The sequence below is a fragment of the Cebidichthys violaceus genome, unplaced genomic scaffold (assembly GCF_023349555.1).
Source record: "Cebidichthys violaceus isolate CVI_PGR_0920_01 unplaced genomic scaffold, fCebVio1.0.p SCAF_25, whole genome shotgun sequence".
Taxonomy (NCBI): domain Eukaryota; kingdom Metazoa; phylum Chordata; class Actinopteri; order Perciformes; family Stichaeidae; genus Cebidichthys; species Cebidichthys violaceus.
This window is the reverse complement of record NW_027176428.1, coordinates 6,046,340-6,064,229: the sequence shown is the minus strand read 5'-3', so window position 1 is coordinate 6,064,229 and position 17,890 is coordinate 6,046,340. Positions and strand designations below refer to the sequence as shown.

General features: G+C 38.2%; 2 protein-coding genes across 2 annotated transcripts; both read left to right on the top strand.

Annotated features, from left to right (window-relative positions):
* The first annotated feature begins 5,569 nt into the window (after nt 1-5,569).
* Nucleotides 5,570-8,346, top strand: LOC137879379 (acidic mammalian chitinase-like). The gene is made up of 11 exons (XM_068720040.1): nt 5,570-5,618; nt 5,765-5,794; nt 5,892-6,093; nt 6,216-6,272; nt 6,362-6,527; nt 6,806-6,930; nt 7,009-7,132; nt 7,217-7,399; nt 7,515-7,634; nt 7,729-7,867; nt 7,951-8,346. The coding sequence occupies exons 1-11, from the start codon at nt 5,594-5,596 to the stop codon at nt 8,214-8,216; spliced, it is 1,437 nt and encodes a 478-aa protein (XP_068576141.1). The 5' UTR covers nt 5,570-5,593; the 3' UTR covers nt 8,217-8,346.
* Nucleotides 8,347-13,456: 5,110 nt separating this feature from the next.
* Nucleotides 13,457-16,233, top strand: LOC137879380 (acidic mammalian chitinase-like). Its single transcript, XM_068720041.1, has 11 exons — nt 13,457-13,505; nt 13,652-13,681; nt 13,779-13,980; nt 14,103-14,159; nt 14,249-14,414; nt 14,693-14,817; nt 14,896-15,019; nt 15,104-15,286; nt 15,402-15,521; nt 15,616-15,754; nt 15,838-16,233. The coding sequence occupies exons 1-11, from the start codon at nt 13,481-13,483 to the stop codon at nt 16,101-16,103; spliced, it is 1,437 nt and encodes a 478-aa protein (XP_068576142.1). The 5' UTR covers nt 13,457-13,480; the 3' UTR covers nt 16,104-16,233.
* The last annotated feature ends 1,657 nt before the right edge of the window (nt 16,234-17,890 follow it).

Here is a 17,890-nt window from a genome sequence, read left to right as displayed (position 1 = left end):
CAGCAATAATATTACAAATGTTATGGAGTCATCCTTACCAGAAGGTAAATGAGGTGCTCAATAAACCCCAAAATGTGCACAAATACTAAATAATTGTATTACTTCAACCACCACCCTTTTTTGACCAACCTTACTATATTGATTGCTGCAAAAGTATTCAACAATTGTTAAATAAAAGACAAAATTCAATGAAAGTTATATTTGATGTGTGCGTTAAACATTATTAAGTATTTAGTCAGTCCAAAGGGACACGACATTCAGAGTCTTTATTAGGTCAAATGATACTGGCAGCTGCCAGCAACTTGCATGCAGCATGAGGAGATGCATTTTTTATTTTAGCACTAAGAGAGATTATTAAATGAGGTGCTTGTGAAGAGAGAAGGGAGGTGTATAGAAACACAGCCTCTGGTCAGTGATACAAAATACACCCATGCTGATGTTGAATCACACAGACTTTGAGCAGTTTCTCCACAGTATGAAAACTAGTAAAACATATAAGTTTAAGTATAAGTTTCAAGTATAACTACGGTAAATCCATCTTTCTTTGTGATGTGAAATACTTGAACTATAAGTGGCCTTGATATATTTACACCCAGCAAACTACAGTGTAACTTTGGGACATTGCAGACTTCATTATAACTGTAATGCCCTGGATCCTGTGAAGGTTTTGAAGTGGTTCCGTTTTGTGGTATACGATTCATCTTTAGCATTCATGATCATTGACCTGTTGCTAATGGGAAAACATAACAGACACACTCATACAGCTCCCTGCTTATGCTCATCTTTTTTTTCATTGAATTTCAAATTTACAGAGAGTGATGGTGAGGATATGTGTGTATTTAAGTGGGTGTGTGGTAACTGAAAATCAGGTAGGAATGGTTGTGAAGGAGCGGATAAGAGTATAGAGAACCGCTACTAGAGGAATATACTTTGAAACGGAAGAGCAAGTAAATAGAGAATGAACAGAAAGAGAAGTTGGTTACCTTAAAAGTATGAAGCATTTTTCTAGCTTGTGGGCTTATATTATTATTATTATGTATTAATGCATATTATTGTGGATATGTATACACGTCTGTTTGGAGAACAGTTTGACTTGGCTCTCTAATGGCTTTCTCCTTCATTTGCTTGATTCATTCAGGAGCCGACACACAAACGCACACACACCCACATGCCCTGCTGACTGAAAGGCAGCATGGATAAGTGGTAGCTCGCTGAAAGGAGAGGAGGTCGCCATAGCAACACGGGGGGTTGTCGCTTTTATTGGAGAAAGAAAATCAGCTCTGCCTTATCCTTCCATCTCACTCTCTCAATTCTCCTTTCTATGTATCACCTCTCGTTTTTCTCTGTGTTCATTTTGTTTTTTGACGTTAACTGCCTGGGACATCTACAGGGGATTGTTAACACTTTAATTTCACAACATGGCTAAAGATGTAGTACCATGTATGATGCTGCACAAAAAACTAACTAAGAGTCTGTCTCATATTATAAGAATACAACGCAGAATTAAAGTACTTGTACCTCATTAAGGCAGCAATGGTGATACAGACAATGATAGCGTTCTGAAACTATGTGAGTGTGTTTTCAGCTTTTAGTGAGTCAAGGTCCTAAATCCTAAATAAGTAAATTGACACTTTGTTCCCAGTACATCTGAACAGAAGCAAGCATATCTGTCAAGTTAAGGAATGTGACATTTATCAGAAAAAAGCTTGCACGCAGACACACATACAGTTAGGTGCAGAATGCACACAATGCACAATAGCACATAATGGCACATGTTATCCCATAACAGGTTGCAGGTGGACATGTTGAACATGTGGTATGCTATATGCATGACACAGCAGCCCTTCCCTGTCACCGCATGCTGTATGAATTTTGTTCACATGCGGAGTGAACCAGCTGGACCTGGAAACACTCAAGGACTTGCGGACAACCCTCCCACATCACAACAGCTAAACATGCATGTGTGTGTGTGTGTGTGTGTGTGTGTGTGCATGCATGTGCGTCCACAAAACATGTCAGATAGAAAATGATCGAGAATTTGCTGCCATGGTGACAAGCCCAGCGGTATCTAATAACAAAGGGCTGCTGAGAAGCATGCCCATTGTGGGACGAGAGGCGGTGAGGGTGGAGGTGGAGGGAGCAGAGGGACAGAGAAAGATAGAGGGAACTAAACACTGAGTGCTACTCACAGTTTGCACAGTATTCACATTTTTATTTTCTGTTTTGCAGATCACACTCTACATACAGTTGTTGTTTGACATTCTTCCAGACAAAAAAACACAATTTCTTTGTATTAAATATTCACTCCTACATCTCTGAGGAAGATCACAGGCTCAAGAATAATCGCACAATGTAGAGAGCAGCTAATTGCACAACTTAATCAAGATCAGATAGACCTGAACATAGAAAATTAGATATGTTATAAATATGGAGCTTCACCGTGATTCTGTAGTATGTTATTTTATACACAAGAGCAGATGAGTGCCGTTCAGTGGCTTCTTCCTGTGTTTCTCCAAAGACAATGTAATCGATGACGATTAATCCTCGTTTCAATGTGTTTCAATTAGCTAGCACAGTGTGTGTGTGTGTGTGTGTGTGTGTGTGTGTGTGTGTTTAATGCGTGGGAGATGGCAACAGGTTTGTGTTTATTAGCCAGCTCTCTGTGCAGGGTTGCCATGGTGAAAGAGTTTGGTTTGTGCTTCAATGTAATGTATCTCTGCAGTAAAAAAGATCTGTTGTTTCAGAGGTTAAGACCTGTCTTGCTTGCAGCGTACATGAACGTTTTGACCATTTCAAAGAGCAGATGACATCACTGGAGGTGGAACTAAACTGGTCCAAGAATAAATAGTCTTTCATTCTTGGCCATCTTATACAAAATGGACCACAATGGACTCTACACAGCTTATTGACTCTCTCTGGTGGTGAGATTTGGTAGTGTATCTAACACTATGGCCACGCTGTGAACAATAAGGCACATACTGTAGGTCATTTTACTATATCTTCATTATTTTAAATATTGGCCAAACATACACTCAATTACTTCCACCCTCCAACTGCATTCAAATCCCTTCTGTCGACATAAAAAGTAAAACTCTGAGGGGACATTTCAAAGTGGCCACGTAAAACTGCAATCCAACAGATATGTCCATGACGGTGGCAAAAAATAAATAATTTTAACATTTTGAAGATCTCATAATACATTGCAATTTGAGTAAAGATTCAACAGTGATGCCAACACAAAACAATAATTTATCTACTTCAGTATGTGTTTAATGAACAGCAGTATGCTTAAAGTCACGTACAATAGGTTGGTATTTTTTCACATTGTGTTTAACAAGTAGTTTAGCATTGAGCTGTTGTTGACAGGGAAAATACTTTGCGGCTGACACTCAAATTTTACTTAGTGGGAAAACCAATTGAAAGCAAGTACTAGCTGAGCTGCTCATATGTGATTATATATTCATTGGAAATGGCATTTCGTTACATTGTGTGGAAACCTGTAATATAGTAATCCACATATAGCTGTTAATGGATGAGTGTTGAATAGTATGTTGTGTGTTTATTTTAGTAATGTATCTGGGGTTGACAAAATTGTTTGGTCCACCACTTTGGTCAAGACTGAAATATCTCGACAACTATTGAATGGATTACCATGAAATGAAGTACCGATATCCAAGGTCTCCAGAGGAAATGAATGACTTTGAAACATCAAACACTCTAAACTAAGATGGTGGAAATAAACATTCAGGTTTAATCTGTTGCACAACAAATACTGCACCTGGTATCTAGGATAATACAAGTGTGAATGTGACTGGAAGATTGCTACTTTCAATCTGTGCCCGGTTTAGAAAATGTGATGAATGAGTAACACTCTTCCCATTCACACTAAAAGAGGTGGTGTTCATCAGAAGTACAGTCAACCTTCAATTCCAGTCCAACTATGGTCACCAGTAACAGATGTGGTTGTATTGGGCAGCACCCAGGTGTGATGTAACCATGAATGTAAAGCAGATTGCTGCTGGACCTTGTCAACGTTGCCTTGATATGTACACATTTAATTATATACTGTATTACAATCTCATTCACACCAATAAAAAGCAGTTATAAAGGCATAATCTAAAGTTATTTCCTGACAATGAGTGATACATTTTGTTAGTTAATTTTTATTTCTGTCATGGAAAAAAATTGTCCCATCCCAACAAGACACCACTATTTTACATAATATTAATCTTCCGTTTATACATGTACACAAAAAGTTAAGAGCAGACGAAATAAAATACAACTCCACATTATAAAGTACTACTAATCAAATAACATATTCGTAACAACACATTTCAAATGAACTGTACACTGAAAAGAGCTACTACATACCTACAGTTAAACCTAATGAAGGGCTTTTAACTAGCTCATCTAGTCCATATTCATCCATATTTACATAATCAATATCTGTTTTTGTCTCAATAAACAAAGTATTGCACAGTTCCCAATAAAAATTGCAATACAAAACATAAAGGAACAAATGTTCTATATTAACTATAAACTGTATACTACTGTATCTATATGAGTAGGACTTACAAAGTAAGACAACTAAATAATTGGGATGATCATATGTTTAAGTCCTTTTAAAGTCATTAATTCATCAGTTTTGGAAATTATTATTGTCAGGGTGCCCCATGAGTCTCTCACTGTTTTACCTTGACTTTTCAACCTCCACCCAGTCTTAAATCATTAACCTCCAGATGAACATTCAAAAATTAAAAAAAAGCACGTTTTACTTTATGCAGATGATTCATTGTATTTGTGTCTGGCCCCATTCTATCATTATTGAAATACATAGATTTTCTTTGTTATTAACTTTATTTGTAAAACACTTTTTCTGCTCTCATGTTTTAATTTAACCTTTTTAAAATGTGACTGCTCCCATCCAAATGACTTAGTGCTACAACGTACAGAAAAACTCAAATTTGGGTTTTAAATTTATTAACCATTTTGGAGAGAATGTGTCACCTTTAATGAATGGCTGCATTTAAATCACCAAACTACAGATCCACATTGAAGGACGGGAAAGGACAAAAAGCCTCATTTCAGTATGACAAACAGCACAGTTCATTTCAGGTGATGAACTAACAGTGTTAACTGTTATTAAATCATGTCTAAAGATGATAAGGCATGTAGCAGAGTACTTAAGGACAACTGAGAAAACATCAGTATCAAACAATTTATGTAAATGAGAAATGGATACTAGAAATATTTATAAACCATTGATGTATTCACAATACTAAAAAGATTGGAGGAAATATGAAGCAAAGTATAAACTTAAAACATTTTTTTTGGAGTGTCTTGCGCTTTTTGGCCAACAAAAATAACCTTGAACATGTTTAATTTAATCGCATCATATCATTATCAAAAGGCACATGAAGGTTATCAATGCTTTCCACTCTGGTCTTGGCCAAACGAATGAATGAGTTTGACTTTTGAGTTTTGGTTAATAGCCAAACCATATCAAACAAATGTTACAGATAACGCTGATATGTGGAGGAACCCAGTAGTATAAAAGAGTCCGCTGGTCCTCAGTTCGTTGTACAGAAGCAACATGGGCAAGCTACTCATCTGCGTCGGTAAGCTGAGCTTCTTGCTCATAGAAACTTTTCAAACTTTGCACATTTTAACTTAGTTTCATCTTGTGCATAATGCAGATTGTTTCTCATTAATACTGAACCTGCCTCCTCCTTAACTTCTCTAATTCTGTCTCCTCGCTCTGCAGGACTGGCTCTCCTGCTGCATGTGCAGCTAGGTAATTATATCCTTCATGCATTCAGTGTTGGTGTGATATGTGTAGACGTATATAAGTTTGCAACATAATGTAAGAGCAATTGTTCTATATGTTGCAGGATCATCCTACATCCTCTCCTGTTATTTCACTAACTGGGGACAGTACCGTCCTGGTGCAGGCAAGTATTTCCCCACCAACGTTGACCCATGTCTCTGTGACCACCTCATCTATGCCTTTGCTGGAATGGATGGCAACATGATCAAGACCTACGAGTGGGACGATGAGAAACTCTACGGACAGTTCCAGGCCCTGAAGAACGAGTCAGTACACATATAATCATAGTGTGACTCCAGCACACATGAAAACACACATTAATACATCATGTATGCACATACACAGATTAGGTGTGAGAGGTTTAAGTAGATGTTGTTGCTGCTTGCAGGAACAGCAACCTGAAGACTCTGCTGGCCATCGGGGGATGGAACTTTGGTACTCAGAAGTAAGTCGTAATGACATGAGGATCAATACTCTCACCAAGAGGAACTCGTTGCACAAATAGAAGCTCTCTGACTGTCTTCCTGTCTCCAGGTTCACAGCTATGGTTTCCTCTGCTGCCAACCGTCAGACCTTCATCACCAGTGTGATCAACTTCCTGCGTCAGTACCAGTTTGATGGTCTGGATATTGACTGGGAGTACCCTGGCTCTCGTGGCTCCCCACCTCAGGATAAGGCGCGCTACACCGTCTTGGTCCAGGTCGGTCATATTGCTATTCAATTTCTGGCTATAGACAAAGTCTTGTTGTAGGTGGTAGTATATAAGCCAGCATTACTGTGGTTAAACACTGTATATAGGTTTCAACTTGTTAGGGGTTTCGCACAAAATCTATCCAGGAGATTTCATCACTTTATTAAGTTATATGTTGAAAATATAGTAATCAAATGCAATTGAAATATAAGTGAAATCTACAAAACCTTCTCAGTTTTAGAAAAAATGCAGTCGTAAAGCAACTGTAACTGTTTCTCTCCTTGTAGGAGTTGATGAGCGCCTTTGAGGCAGAGGGAAAGAAGACCAGCCGTCCCCGTCTGATGCTGACTGCTGCAGTCTCTGCTGGAAAGGGAACCATCGACTCTGGATACCAGATTGCCCAGATTGGAGCGTAAGTACATGAGCGGACACGTTTTGTAGGAGACAGCTATGGCTAAACATTCAATCCTCATCATGTCTTGTTCACCAGTGTGCTTGACTACTTCCACGTCATGACCTACGACTTCCACGGCTCTTGGGAGCACAATGTCGGAGAGAACAGCCCTCTGTACAAGGGCCCCGCTGACCAGGGCTCCATGATCTACTTCAATGTGGTGAGTGAGGGCTCCTGCTGTAAATTAATAACGATTAAACAATGTAACAGATTCTCACACTGGCCTGTACTCTCTCATATGTAGGACTATGCTATGAACTACTGGAAGAGCAATGGTGTCCCAGCTGAGAAACTGCTGGTTGGTTTCCCCACCTACGGCCACACCTTCCGCCTGGCTTCCTCTAACACTGCTGTGGGAGCTCCTGCTAGTGGACCCGGAGCTGCTGGACCTTTCACCCGTCAGGCTGGCTTCTGGGCCTACTATGAGGTTTGTCCTTTTTTTTCTGAATCAGTGTGTGTATGCATACATTATAAAACAGTATAACATATTATATACAAATGTATTGTGTAGATCTCTAACTTTAAATCACCCCCTCTATCAGATCTGCACTTTCCTGAAGCAAGGAGCCACTCAGGCTTGGGACGCCACACAGGATGTGCCATATGCCTACAATCAGGGAACCTGGGTCGGATATGACAATGTTAAGAGCTTCCAGACTAAGGTATGAAGTTGCATACATTATTATTATTCCTGTCAAAAACATTTATGTGTTAATGCTATTTAACACTCGATTTCACCTCTTTTTCGCTCTACAGATTCAGTGGTTGAAGCAGAGCGGTTTTGGTGGAGCCATGGTGTGGAGTTTGGATCTGGATGACTTTAGTGGCACTTTCTGTGGCCAGGGAAAATACCCCCTGATCAACACCATCAAGAGCGGACTGGGAACTGGAGCTTGTACGCATAATACACATATCCTCTGGTAATAAACAGAAATAATGCTGTTTCTATCTTTTAAATTATTGAATCTCTCTCCCCAGCCTGCACTTCTCGTCCTGACCCCCTGCCTCCAGTAACACCCACCTCGCACGCTGTGCCCCAGCCTGGCGGTGGCGGCAGCAGCAGCGGTGGCAGCAGCGGTGGCAGCACAGGATCTGGCTTCTGCGCTGGCAAGTCTAACGGACTCTTCCCTGATCCAACCAACAAGAACAACTTCTATGAGTGCAGCCAGGGAAAAACCTACGTCCAGCACTGTGCTGTCGGCCTGGTGTTTGATGATAGCTGCAAGTGCTGCAACTGGGCTTAAACAAGTTCTTAAGTTAGGAGCTGGGTCAACTATCATGTAACATAAGACCATCCAACTAAGGCCCATTCAAGAACAGCTCTGGAACAGCTGTCACTGTTCCTACATAAATAAATATCACGGATCACCGATGGCTTTGTGTCTTGTGCATGTTTCTCAACAGTAAAGTCATAAAACCTCAAAACCTTTTGAAGCAGAAAGAAGTTATTCAATGCAGAATAACTTTGATCATCAAACAAAAAATGTTTATTCATCTATTCACTCCTTTATAACACAGAGCACAACAGAAAAGAAGTGGAATGTGTATATAACAAGTAAAGGCAAACAGTAATTGTCTCTGCAGATAAAACCAAACAGTTCACCTTAAAAGCAATAAAAAATATAGTAGCAGAAAGACAAAGCCAACAACAGAGGTTAAAACTAGTACAGATTCCCTTAAAACACATGCACACACCAATAAGTTTGCTATAATTTGTAAACATGAATAGTGTCTCAATATATTGTCCTTACTTTATTACCCTGTGGAACCATCAATAGAAATAAGATAAACTAAAATGGAAGAAAGATAAAAAATAAAAAAACAACAAGAAATAGCACCATCTTTTAAAAACTCAAAAACCCTGGGTTGTATGAATACCTCAACATACCTGCAACTAATGTCTGCATTATCACAGTGACAGTTAGCAAAACAATGTAAGCACCAGCAGCTTCATTCAGTTTTCTGTAACTTATTCCAAAAAAAAAGACACAAAACCAGGTTTACAATTATGCAAGCAGTATGCAATAAGGAATAAGTCAGCAATGATGCAAATTATTTGTTGGGAAATGATATAATTCACTTGCTTGATTTTCTATCTTGCCATTGTGGTCACAAATTAAGGAATTCTGCAGACACAGGGACATTTTGGTCTTCTAGAATTTTAATAGTATACATTTTTTTGCAGAACTTCTGCTAAATTATGATTTTCGTAGTGATGCAAGATGCATCTGTTTTTGTTTGCAGGGTTAAAACAGTAATACATCTGATTTTTCGGGGAAGCAATTGCCATCATGTTTTCCAAGGCAAAGCCAAATTAGTTTCAGAGTTTCAGAGATAAACATAATAAGCTAAGGAATAAGAAATGTATATTTAAAAGGACAAGGAAACATAATTAAACTAATTTCATAAATAAGGTATATTATGAAAATAATTCAAGATTTAATATTTTGAATTTTGCTAGATGGTTTATTCAAGTGTACATATATTGTACATGCAGTTAAATACATGTAAAAATATATTTAAGCACATTTCTGTTATTAAAACTTAAATCCATTTAATTTAGGGTTAAGATACCCACATAACTCTATCAAAGATCAAACTTTTAAAGAAAATAACAAAGATAAATATCATCAAACACAAGTTATTACATTAACTTTGTTCAAAACTTAAAATCCTTTAAAGGGTGCGTTTGCGCAGTACAATCCCACGTGAAGTATTTCATCTGTTGTAAAGCCACGTTTAAAGTAGTAGTAGTAGTAGTAGTAGTTCAATGTACTCACAATCCATTTCTATGTCAAATGTAGGGTAACCTGCCAAAGAGCTGCTTCTATGATTGTTGTGTTTAAGTATCTCATAATTTCGACTTTCTATCTCATAATTTCGACTAAGGGGATATTTTTATTATCAAGTCTATCTTTTCATTTTTCTATTATTATTATTTTTTTTTTTGCTGGCGGATTCGCGGGCCACATAAAATGATGTGGCGGTCCGGATTCAGCCCACAGGCCTTGAGTTTGACACCCCTAACTTACAGTCTACAAACAATGAAAGACATTTGATGAAGGTACATTGACCAAATTAATATAACACCATTCAGGTCTACGTGGCTGACTTTTAAGCATATCAATCTTTAAGCCACAAACAGTTAGTGCCTAAAAGCTGAAATTAGCCATTATATGATAATGATGAGGTAGATGTCCTGAAACCCATAGAAAAAGAAAGACAAAAAACTTAACACAAACCTACACAGCAGTGGTTGAAAATAGTAAGTGGACCTTAAATTCACCGATGGCAGCACAATTGTGAGGAGGTAGCTCCAAATTAAACTAATGTGGCAATCTGTCTGCTTTTTCATATGCACATGATTAAACTATATGTGGGAGTTAAGCTTTGACTCAAGCTGACTGGTTGAAAAGACATAGGTGTGAGCTCATCATTCAAAGCACATGTAAGCCAGAAACTGTATGTGTGTTCCCTCTGAATCACTGACATAATAGGTGTCGTATATGTAACGTATCAATATATCCATCATAACTGAATACACATTTACGTTTGCTTATCGTTTGTTGACACTGCTCTTACTCTGTCACAGCGTTCTTGTGAGTAGCGTTCACCTCGATGGACGTCCAGGTAGGGATGCCATCTCTCAGAGGGCGAACACAATGACTTCAGACACTGTAGAAAGTATATTGTACTATTAGGAATAATGGGTGCACACTTGGACATCACTGCCTGAAATGTACAGAAGAAAACCTCAGCCTGCCTTAAATGCTTCCTGTATTATACAAGACAATATGCATACATTCCAGGGGCTTTCCTGTGCTCTCATCATTTTATACACAGCAACAACAGGGATCCAGTTTAGGATGAACCCAATCATACACTAGCCCAGAACCAAGCTCCACTCTGGGTACTGGATCATTCCATAGGTGTGTGTGTGTGTGTGTGTGTGTGTGTGTGTGTGTGTGTGTGGGGGGGGGGGGGGTTATGAAAGACCCAACCAGGATCACCTTAACAACAAAGAACATATGATATCATATTATTGAACATAACATCTATTCAGTGTTTGATAGTAACAGATTACATGTAATCAAGATTATTTAATCACATTACAAAAAATAATTAACTGTAATCAGCCCAGATTACATTTGAAAAAATGTGCAATCAATTCATAATTACTTTGTCGAGGATTACTTGATTACATTTTTCTTTCATCTTTAAAATATACGTTTCTGTCAGCATGTTTTTGTAAGGGTAGTTTGATTTGATCAATTCTAAAGCAAATATATTTTACTTTACATCAAAGTAAGTTACTTCTCTCAGGTTGCCAGTTTTGTTAATGGTCACTTAACTATTATTTGCTTTTTAATGATGATTTATGGATAATGGAGTTTTTATTCCTTTTTATTTACATGGAAAATGGAAGATGAACATTTTGAGTAAGTGTTACAAGAGCAAAGTCCTCAATGTGGACATTGATTAAAAAACAACAGCAACATAAACTACAGTATACAGTATACCTGTAGTTTGTGCCAGTGCTGTTGTTGTAAGGGTAATTTGATTTGACCAATTGTAAATACTGAATATGCAAAATTAATTTTATTTGCATTGAAAATGTTTTGAGATATTTAAAGAGAAAATGTGTGGATGTCAATTTGTTGTGGCTGCGTCTATTTTCTTTAGCATCAGTTGCAATGTTTTCAATGTTTGTTTTTGAAGCCAAAAGTATTCAGGTTAGATAAAGAAATTTGTAATCAAATGGATTACATTACTAATTACAAAGAATTCCATGTAATCTGCATTCAGTAATTGGTTTTGCTGAATTTGCTAAGATCCGATGTTTGTTATGTTAGGGATGAGCCTCTGAATCTCTGCCCATGTCTCTGATTACAGCATATTTCTCCAATTAACGACAGATGTTAACCAGTAAGTAATAAAATTGTTTTATGGAGTACTTTGCGAAACAATAGTTACAACTTGTTTTACAAAGAGAGAAAAAAAAGAGAGAAAAAACAATATATGTGACAGTATAAACCAGATAGTCTATATTTAAAAATGCATGTGAAGCATGTCACCAGTTCCACTACAGGATAGAGAGCGCTATTTTGTCTTCCTCTGTTTTTTGCACTGCTGCAATGGCTATTAAATTATTAGTTACAATCTTAATAAAGCTTTTTTCTTTTTTTCTTTTTTTTATTGTTGTTGATTGTTTAATGTTATGCACCACCCGTCATGTCAAATTCCTTGTATGTGCAACATACCTTGGCAATAAATGGTTTTGATTCTGATTCTTCAATACCAGTTTGTAAAATACAGTTATTGTATTACACTACATTTTCAAAGTAAATCTTGTACTTTTACTTAAAATAAAGTTACAGATTACTGGTACTACAAAACAAACTAAAACATACAGGCCTACATTGGTATAACTCCTACAAAAGGTACCTTGTGAAGTGGGAGTTTGAAGTAAAAATAGGTGTCTGTTAAAGTCTGCATTTCTACAATTTTAGGATAAAGAACAAAAGAGAGGTTGTACTCACCAATAGGATGCAGGGGATGATGAAGAACCAACATGCTCTCCACCACAGCCAGAAGTACAAGCATTTTTTTCCAATCATCATCTCAATGTCTTTAATGAAACGGTTCCCTCCTGTAATGCATGAAAATAAAATGTCCAGATGGAAATAACTCAACAACTACAGGATGGATTGCCAATAAATGTTGTGCAGACATTCGTGCTATATATTCTTGGTTCTTAGAGGATGAATGTTATTGATACTCTAACTTACTATACTTGAAGGACTGGCATACAACTTTGTATGGACATTCATGGTTTCATTCATCATTATCCAACACTTTGGTTTATGACCAAATTCCTTCAAAACTACCTCAGCCTCAGTTGTACTATGTGTTTAGTGCTAAATAGCAAATGTCAGCACACTAGCATGCTAAACTAAATTGGTAAACATGGTAAGCGTTGTCTTTGTGACCATGTTAGCGTGCTGATGTGAGCATGTCTAAAGGTGATAAAGCATGTAGCAAAGTACTTAAGGACAACTGAGTAAACATCAGTATCTTACAATTTATGTAAACGGAAATGGAACACGAATTATCCTGTCTAATAACTATTTTGGTTATTTATAAATACTAGAAATATTCATAAACCATTGATGTATTCACAATACTGAAAAGATTGGAGGAAATATGAAGCAAAATGTAAACCCTGAACTTAATTTAAAATGCTTTTGGAGTGTCTTGTACTTTTCGGCCAACAAAAATAACCTTGAAAATGTTCAATTTAATCGCATCATATCATTATCAAAAGGCACATGAAGGTTATCAATGCTTTCCACTCTGGTCTTGGCCAAACGAATGAATGAGTTTGACTTTTGAGTTTTGGTTAATAGCCAAACCATATCAAACAAATGTTACAGATAACGCTGATATGTGGAGGAACCCAGTAGTATAAAAAAGTCCGCTGGTCCTCAGTTCGTTGTACAGAAGCAACATGGGCAAGCTACTCATCTGCGTCGGTAAGCTGAGCTTCTTGCTCATAGAAACTTTTCAAACTTTGCACATTTTAACTTAGTTTCATCTTGTGCATAATGCAGATTGTTTCTCATTAATACTGAACCTGCCTCCTCCTTAACTTCTCTAATTCTGTCTCCTCGCTCTGCAGGACTGGCTCTCCTGCTGCATGTGCAGCTAGGTAATTATATCCTTCATGCATTCAGTGTTGGTGTGATATGTGTAGACGTATATAAGTTTGCAACATAATGTAAGAGCAATTGTTCTATATGTTGCAGGATCATCCTACATCCTCTCCTGTTATTTCACTAACTGGGGACAGTACCGTCCTGGTGCAGGCAAGTATTTCCCCACCAACGTTGACCCATGTCTCTGTGACCACCTCATCTATGCCTTTGCTGGAATGGATGGCAACATGATCAAGACCTACGAGTGGGACGATGAGAAACTCTACGGACAGTTCCAGGCCCTGAAGAACGAGTCAGTACACATATAATCATAGTGTGACTCCAGCACACATGAAAACACACATTAATACATCATGTATGCACATACACAGATTAGGTGTGAGAGGTTTAAGTAGATGTTGTTGCTGCTTGCAGGAACAGCAACCTGAAGACTCTGCTGGCCATCGGGGGATGGAACTTTGGTACTCAGAAGTAAGTCGTAATGACATGAGGATCAATACTCTCACCAAGAGGAACTCGTTGCACAAATAGAAGCTCTCTGACTGTCTTCCTGTCTCCAGGTTCACAGCTATGGTTTCCTCTGCTGCCAACCGTCAGACCTTCATCACCAGTGTGATCAACTTCCTGCGTCAGTACCAGTTTGATGGTCTGGATATTGACTGGGAGTACCCTGGCTCTCGTGGCTCCCCACCTCAGGATAAGGCGCGCTACACCGTCTTGGTCCAGGTCGGTCATATTGCTATTCAATTTCTGGCTATAGACAAAGTCTTGTTGTAGGTGGTAGTATATAAGCCAGCATTACTGTGGTTAAACACTGTATATAGGTTTCAACTTGTTAGGGGTTTCGCACAAAATCTATCCAGGAGATTTCATCACTTTATTAAGTTATATGTTGAAAATATAGTAATCAAATGCAATTGAAATATAAGTGAAATCTACAAAACCTTCTCAGTTTTAGAAAAAATGCAGTCGTAAAGCAACTGTAACTGTTTCTCTCCTTGTAGGAGTTGATGAGCGCCTTTGAGGCAGAGGGAAAGAAGACCAGCCGTCCCCGTCTGATGCTGACTGCTGCAGTCTCTGCTGGAAAGGGAACCATCGACTCTGGATACCAGATTGCCCAGATTGGAGCGTAAGTACATGAGCGGACACGTTTTGTAGGAGACAGCTATGGCTAAACATTCAATCCTCATCATGTCTTGTTCACCAGTGTGCTTGACTACTTCCACGTCATGACCTACGACTTCCACGGCTCTTGGGAGCACAATGTCGGAGAGAACAGCCCTCTGTACAAGGGCCCCGCTGACCAGGGCTCCATGATCTACTTCAATGTGGTGAGTGAGGGCTCCTGCTGTAAATTAATAACGATTAAACAATGTAACAGATTCTCACACTGGCCTGTACTCTCTCATATGTAGGACTATGCTATGAACTACTGGAAGAGCAATGGTGTCCCAGCTGAGAAACTGCTGGTTGGTTTCCCCACCTACGGCCACACCTTCCGCCTGGCTTCCTCTAACACTGCTGTGGGAGCTCCTGCTAGTGGACCCGGAGCTGCTGGACCTTTCACCCGTCAGGCTGGCTTCTGGGCCTACTATGAGGTTTGTCCTTTTTTTTCTGAATCAGTGTGTGTATGCATACATTATAAAACAGTATAACATATTATATACAAATGTATTGTGTAGATCTCTAACTTTAAATCACCCCCTCTATCAGATCTGCACTTTCCTGAAGCAAGGAGCCACTCAGGCTTGGGACGCCACACAGGATGTGCCATATGCCTACAATCAGGGAACCTGGGTCGGATATGACAATGTTAAGAGCTTCCAGACTAAGGTATGAAGTTGCATACATTATTATTATTCCTGTCAAAAACATTTATGTGTTAATGCTATTTAACACTCGATTTCACCTCTTTTTCGCTCTACAGATTCAGTGGTTGAAGCAGAGCGGTTTTGGTGGAGCCATGGTGTGGAGTTTGGATCTGGATGACTTTAGTGGCACTTTCTGTGGCCAGGGAAAATACCCCCTGATCAACACCATCAAGAGCGGACTGGGAACTGGAGCTTGTACGCATAATACACATATCCTCTGGTAATAAACAGAAATAATGCTGTTTCTATCTTTTAAATTATTGAATCTCTCTCCCCAGCCTGCACTTCTCGTCCTGACCCCCTGCCTCCAGTAACACCCACCTCGCACGCTGTGCCCCAGCCTGGCGGTGGCGGCAGCAGCAGCGGTGGCAGCAGCGGTGGCAGCACAGGATCTGGCTTCTGCGCTGGCAAGTCTAACGGACTCTTCCCTGATCCAACCAACAAGAACAACTTCTATGAGTGCAGCCAGGGAAAAACCTACGTCCAGCACTGTGCTGTCGGCCTGGTGTTTGATGATAGCTGCAAGTGCTGCAACTGGGCTTAAACAAGTTCTTAAGTTAGGAGCTGGGTCAACTATCATGTAACATAAGACCATCCAACTAAGGCCCATTCAAGAACAGCTCTGGAACAGCTGTCACTGTTCCTACATAAATAAATATCACGGATCACCGATGGCTTTGTGTCTTGTGCATGTTTCTCAACAGTAAAGTCATAAAACCTCAAAACCTTTTGAAGCAGAAAGAAGTTATTCAATGCAGAATAACTTTGATCATCAAACAAAAAATGTTTATTCATCTATTCACTCCTTTATAACACAGAGCACAACAGAAAAGAAGTGGAATGTGTATATAACAAGTAAAGGCAAACAGTAATTGTCTCTGCAGATAAAACCAAACAGTTCACCTTAAAAGCAATAAAAAATATAGTAGCAGAAAGACAAAGCCAACAACAGAGGTTAAAACTAGTACAGATTCCCTTAAAACACATGCACACACCAATAAGTTTGCTATAATTTGTAAACATGAATAGTGTCTCAATATATTGTCCTTACTTTATTACCCTGTGGAACCATCAATAGAAATAAGATAAACTAAAATGGAAGAAAGATAAAAAATAAAAAAACAACAAGAAATAGCACCATCTTTTAAAAACTCAAAAACCCTGGGTTGTATGAATACCTCAACATACCTGCAACTAATGTCTGCATTATCACAGTGACAGTTAGCAAAACAGTGTAAGCACCAGCAGCTTCATTCAGTTTTCTGTAACTTATTCCAAAAAAAAAGACACAAAACCAGGTTTACAATTATGCAAGCAGTATGCAATAAGGAATAAGTCAGCAATGATGCAAATTATTTGTTGGGAAATGATATAATTCACTTGCTTGATTTTCTATCTTGCCATTGTGGTCACAAATTAAGGAATTCTGCAGACACAGGGACATTTTGGTCTTCTAGAATTTTAATAGTATACATTTTTTTGCAGAACTTCTGCTAAATTATGATTTTCGTAGTGATGCAAGATGCATCTGTTTTTGTTTGCAGGGTTAAAACAGTAATACATCTGATTTTTCGGGGAAGCAATTGCCATCATGTTTTCCAAGGCAAAGCCAAATTAGTTTCAGAGTTTCAGAGATAAACATAATAAGCTAAGGAATAAGAAATGTATATTTAAAAGGACAAGGAAACATAATTAAACTAATTTCATAAATAAGGTATATTATGAAAATAATTCAAGATTTAATATTTTGAATTTTGCTAGATGGTTTATTCAAGTGTACATATATTGTACATGCAGTTAAATACATGTAAAAATATATTTAAGCACATTTCTGTTATTAAAACTTAAATCCATTTAATTTAGGGTTAAGATACCCACATAACTCTATCAAAGATCAAACTTTTAAAGAAAATAACAAAGATAAATATCATCAAACACAAGTTATTACATTAACTTTGTTCAAAACTTAAAATCCTTTAAAGGGTGCGTTTGCGCAGTACAATCCCACGTGAAGTATTTCATCTGTTGTAAAGCCACGTTTAAAGTAGTAGTAGTAGTAGTAGTAGTTCAATGTACTCACAATCCATTTCTATGTCAAATGTAGGGTAACCTGCCAAAGAGCTGCTTCTATGATTGTTGTGTTTAAGTATCTCATAATTTCGACTTTCTATCTCATAATTTCGACTAAGGGGATATTTTTATTATCAAGTCTATCTTTTCATTTTTCTATTATTATTATTTTTTTTTTTGCTGGCGGATTCGCGGGCCACATAAAATGATGTGGCGGTCCGGATTCAGCCCACAGGCCTTGAGTTTGACACCCCTAACTTA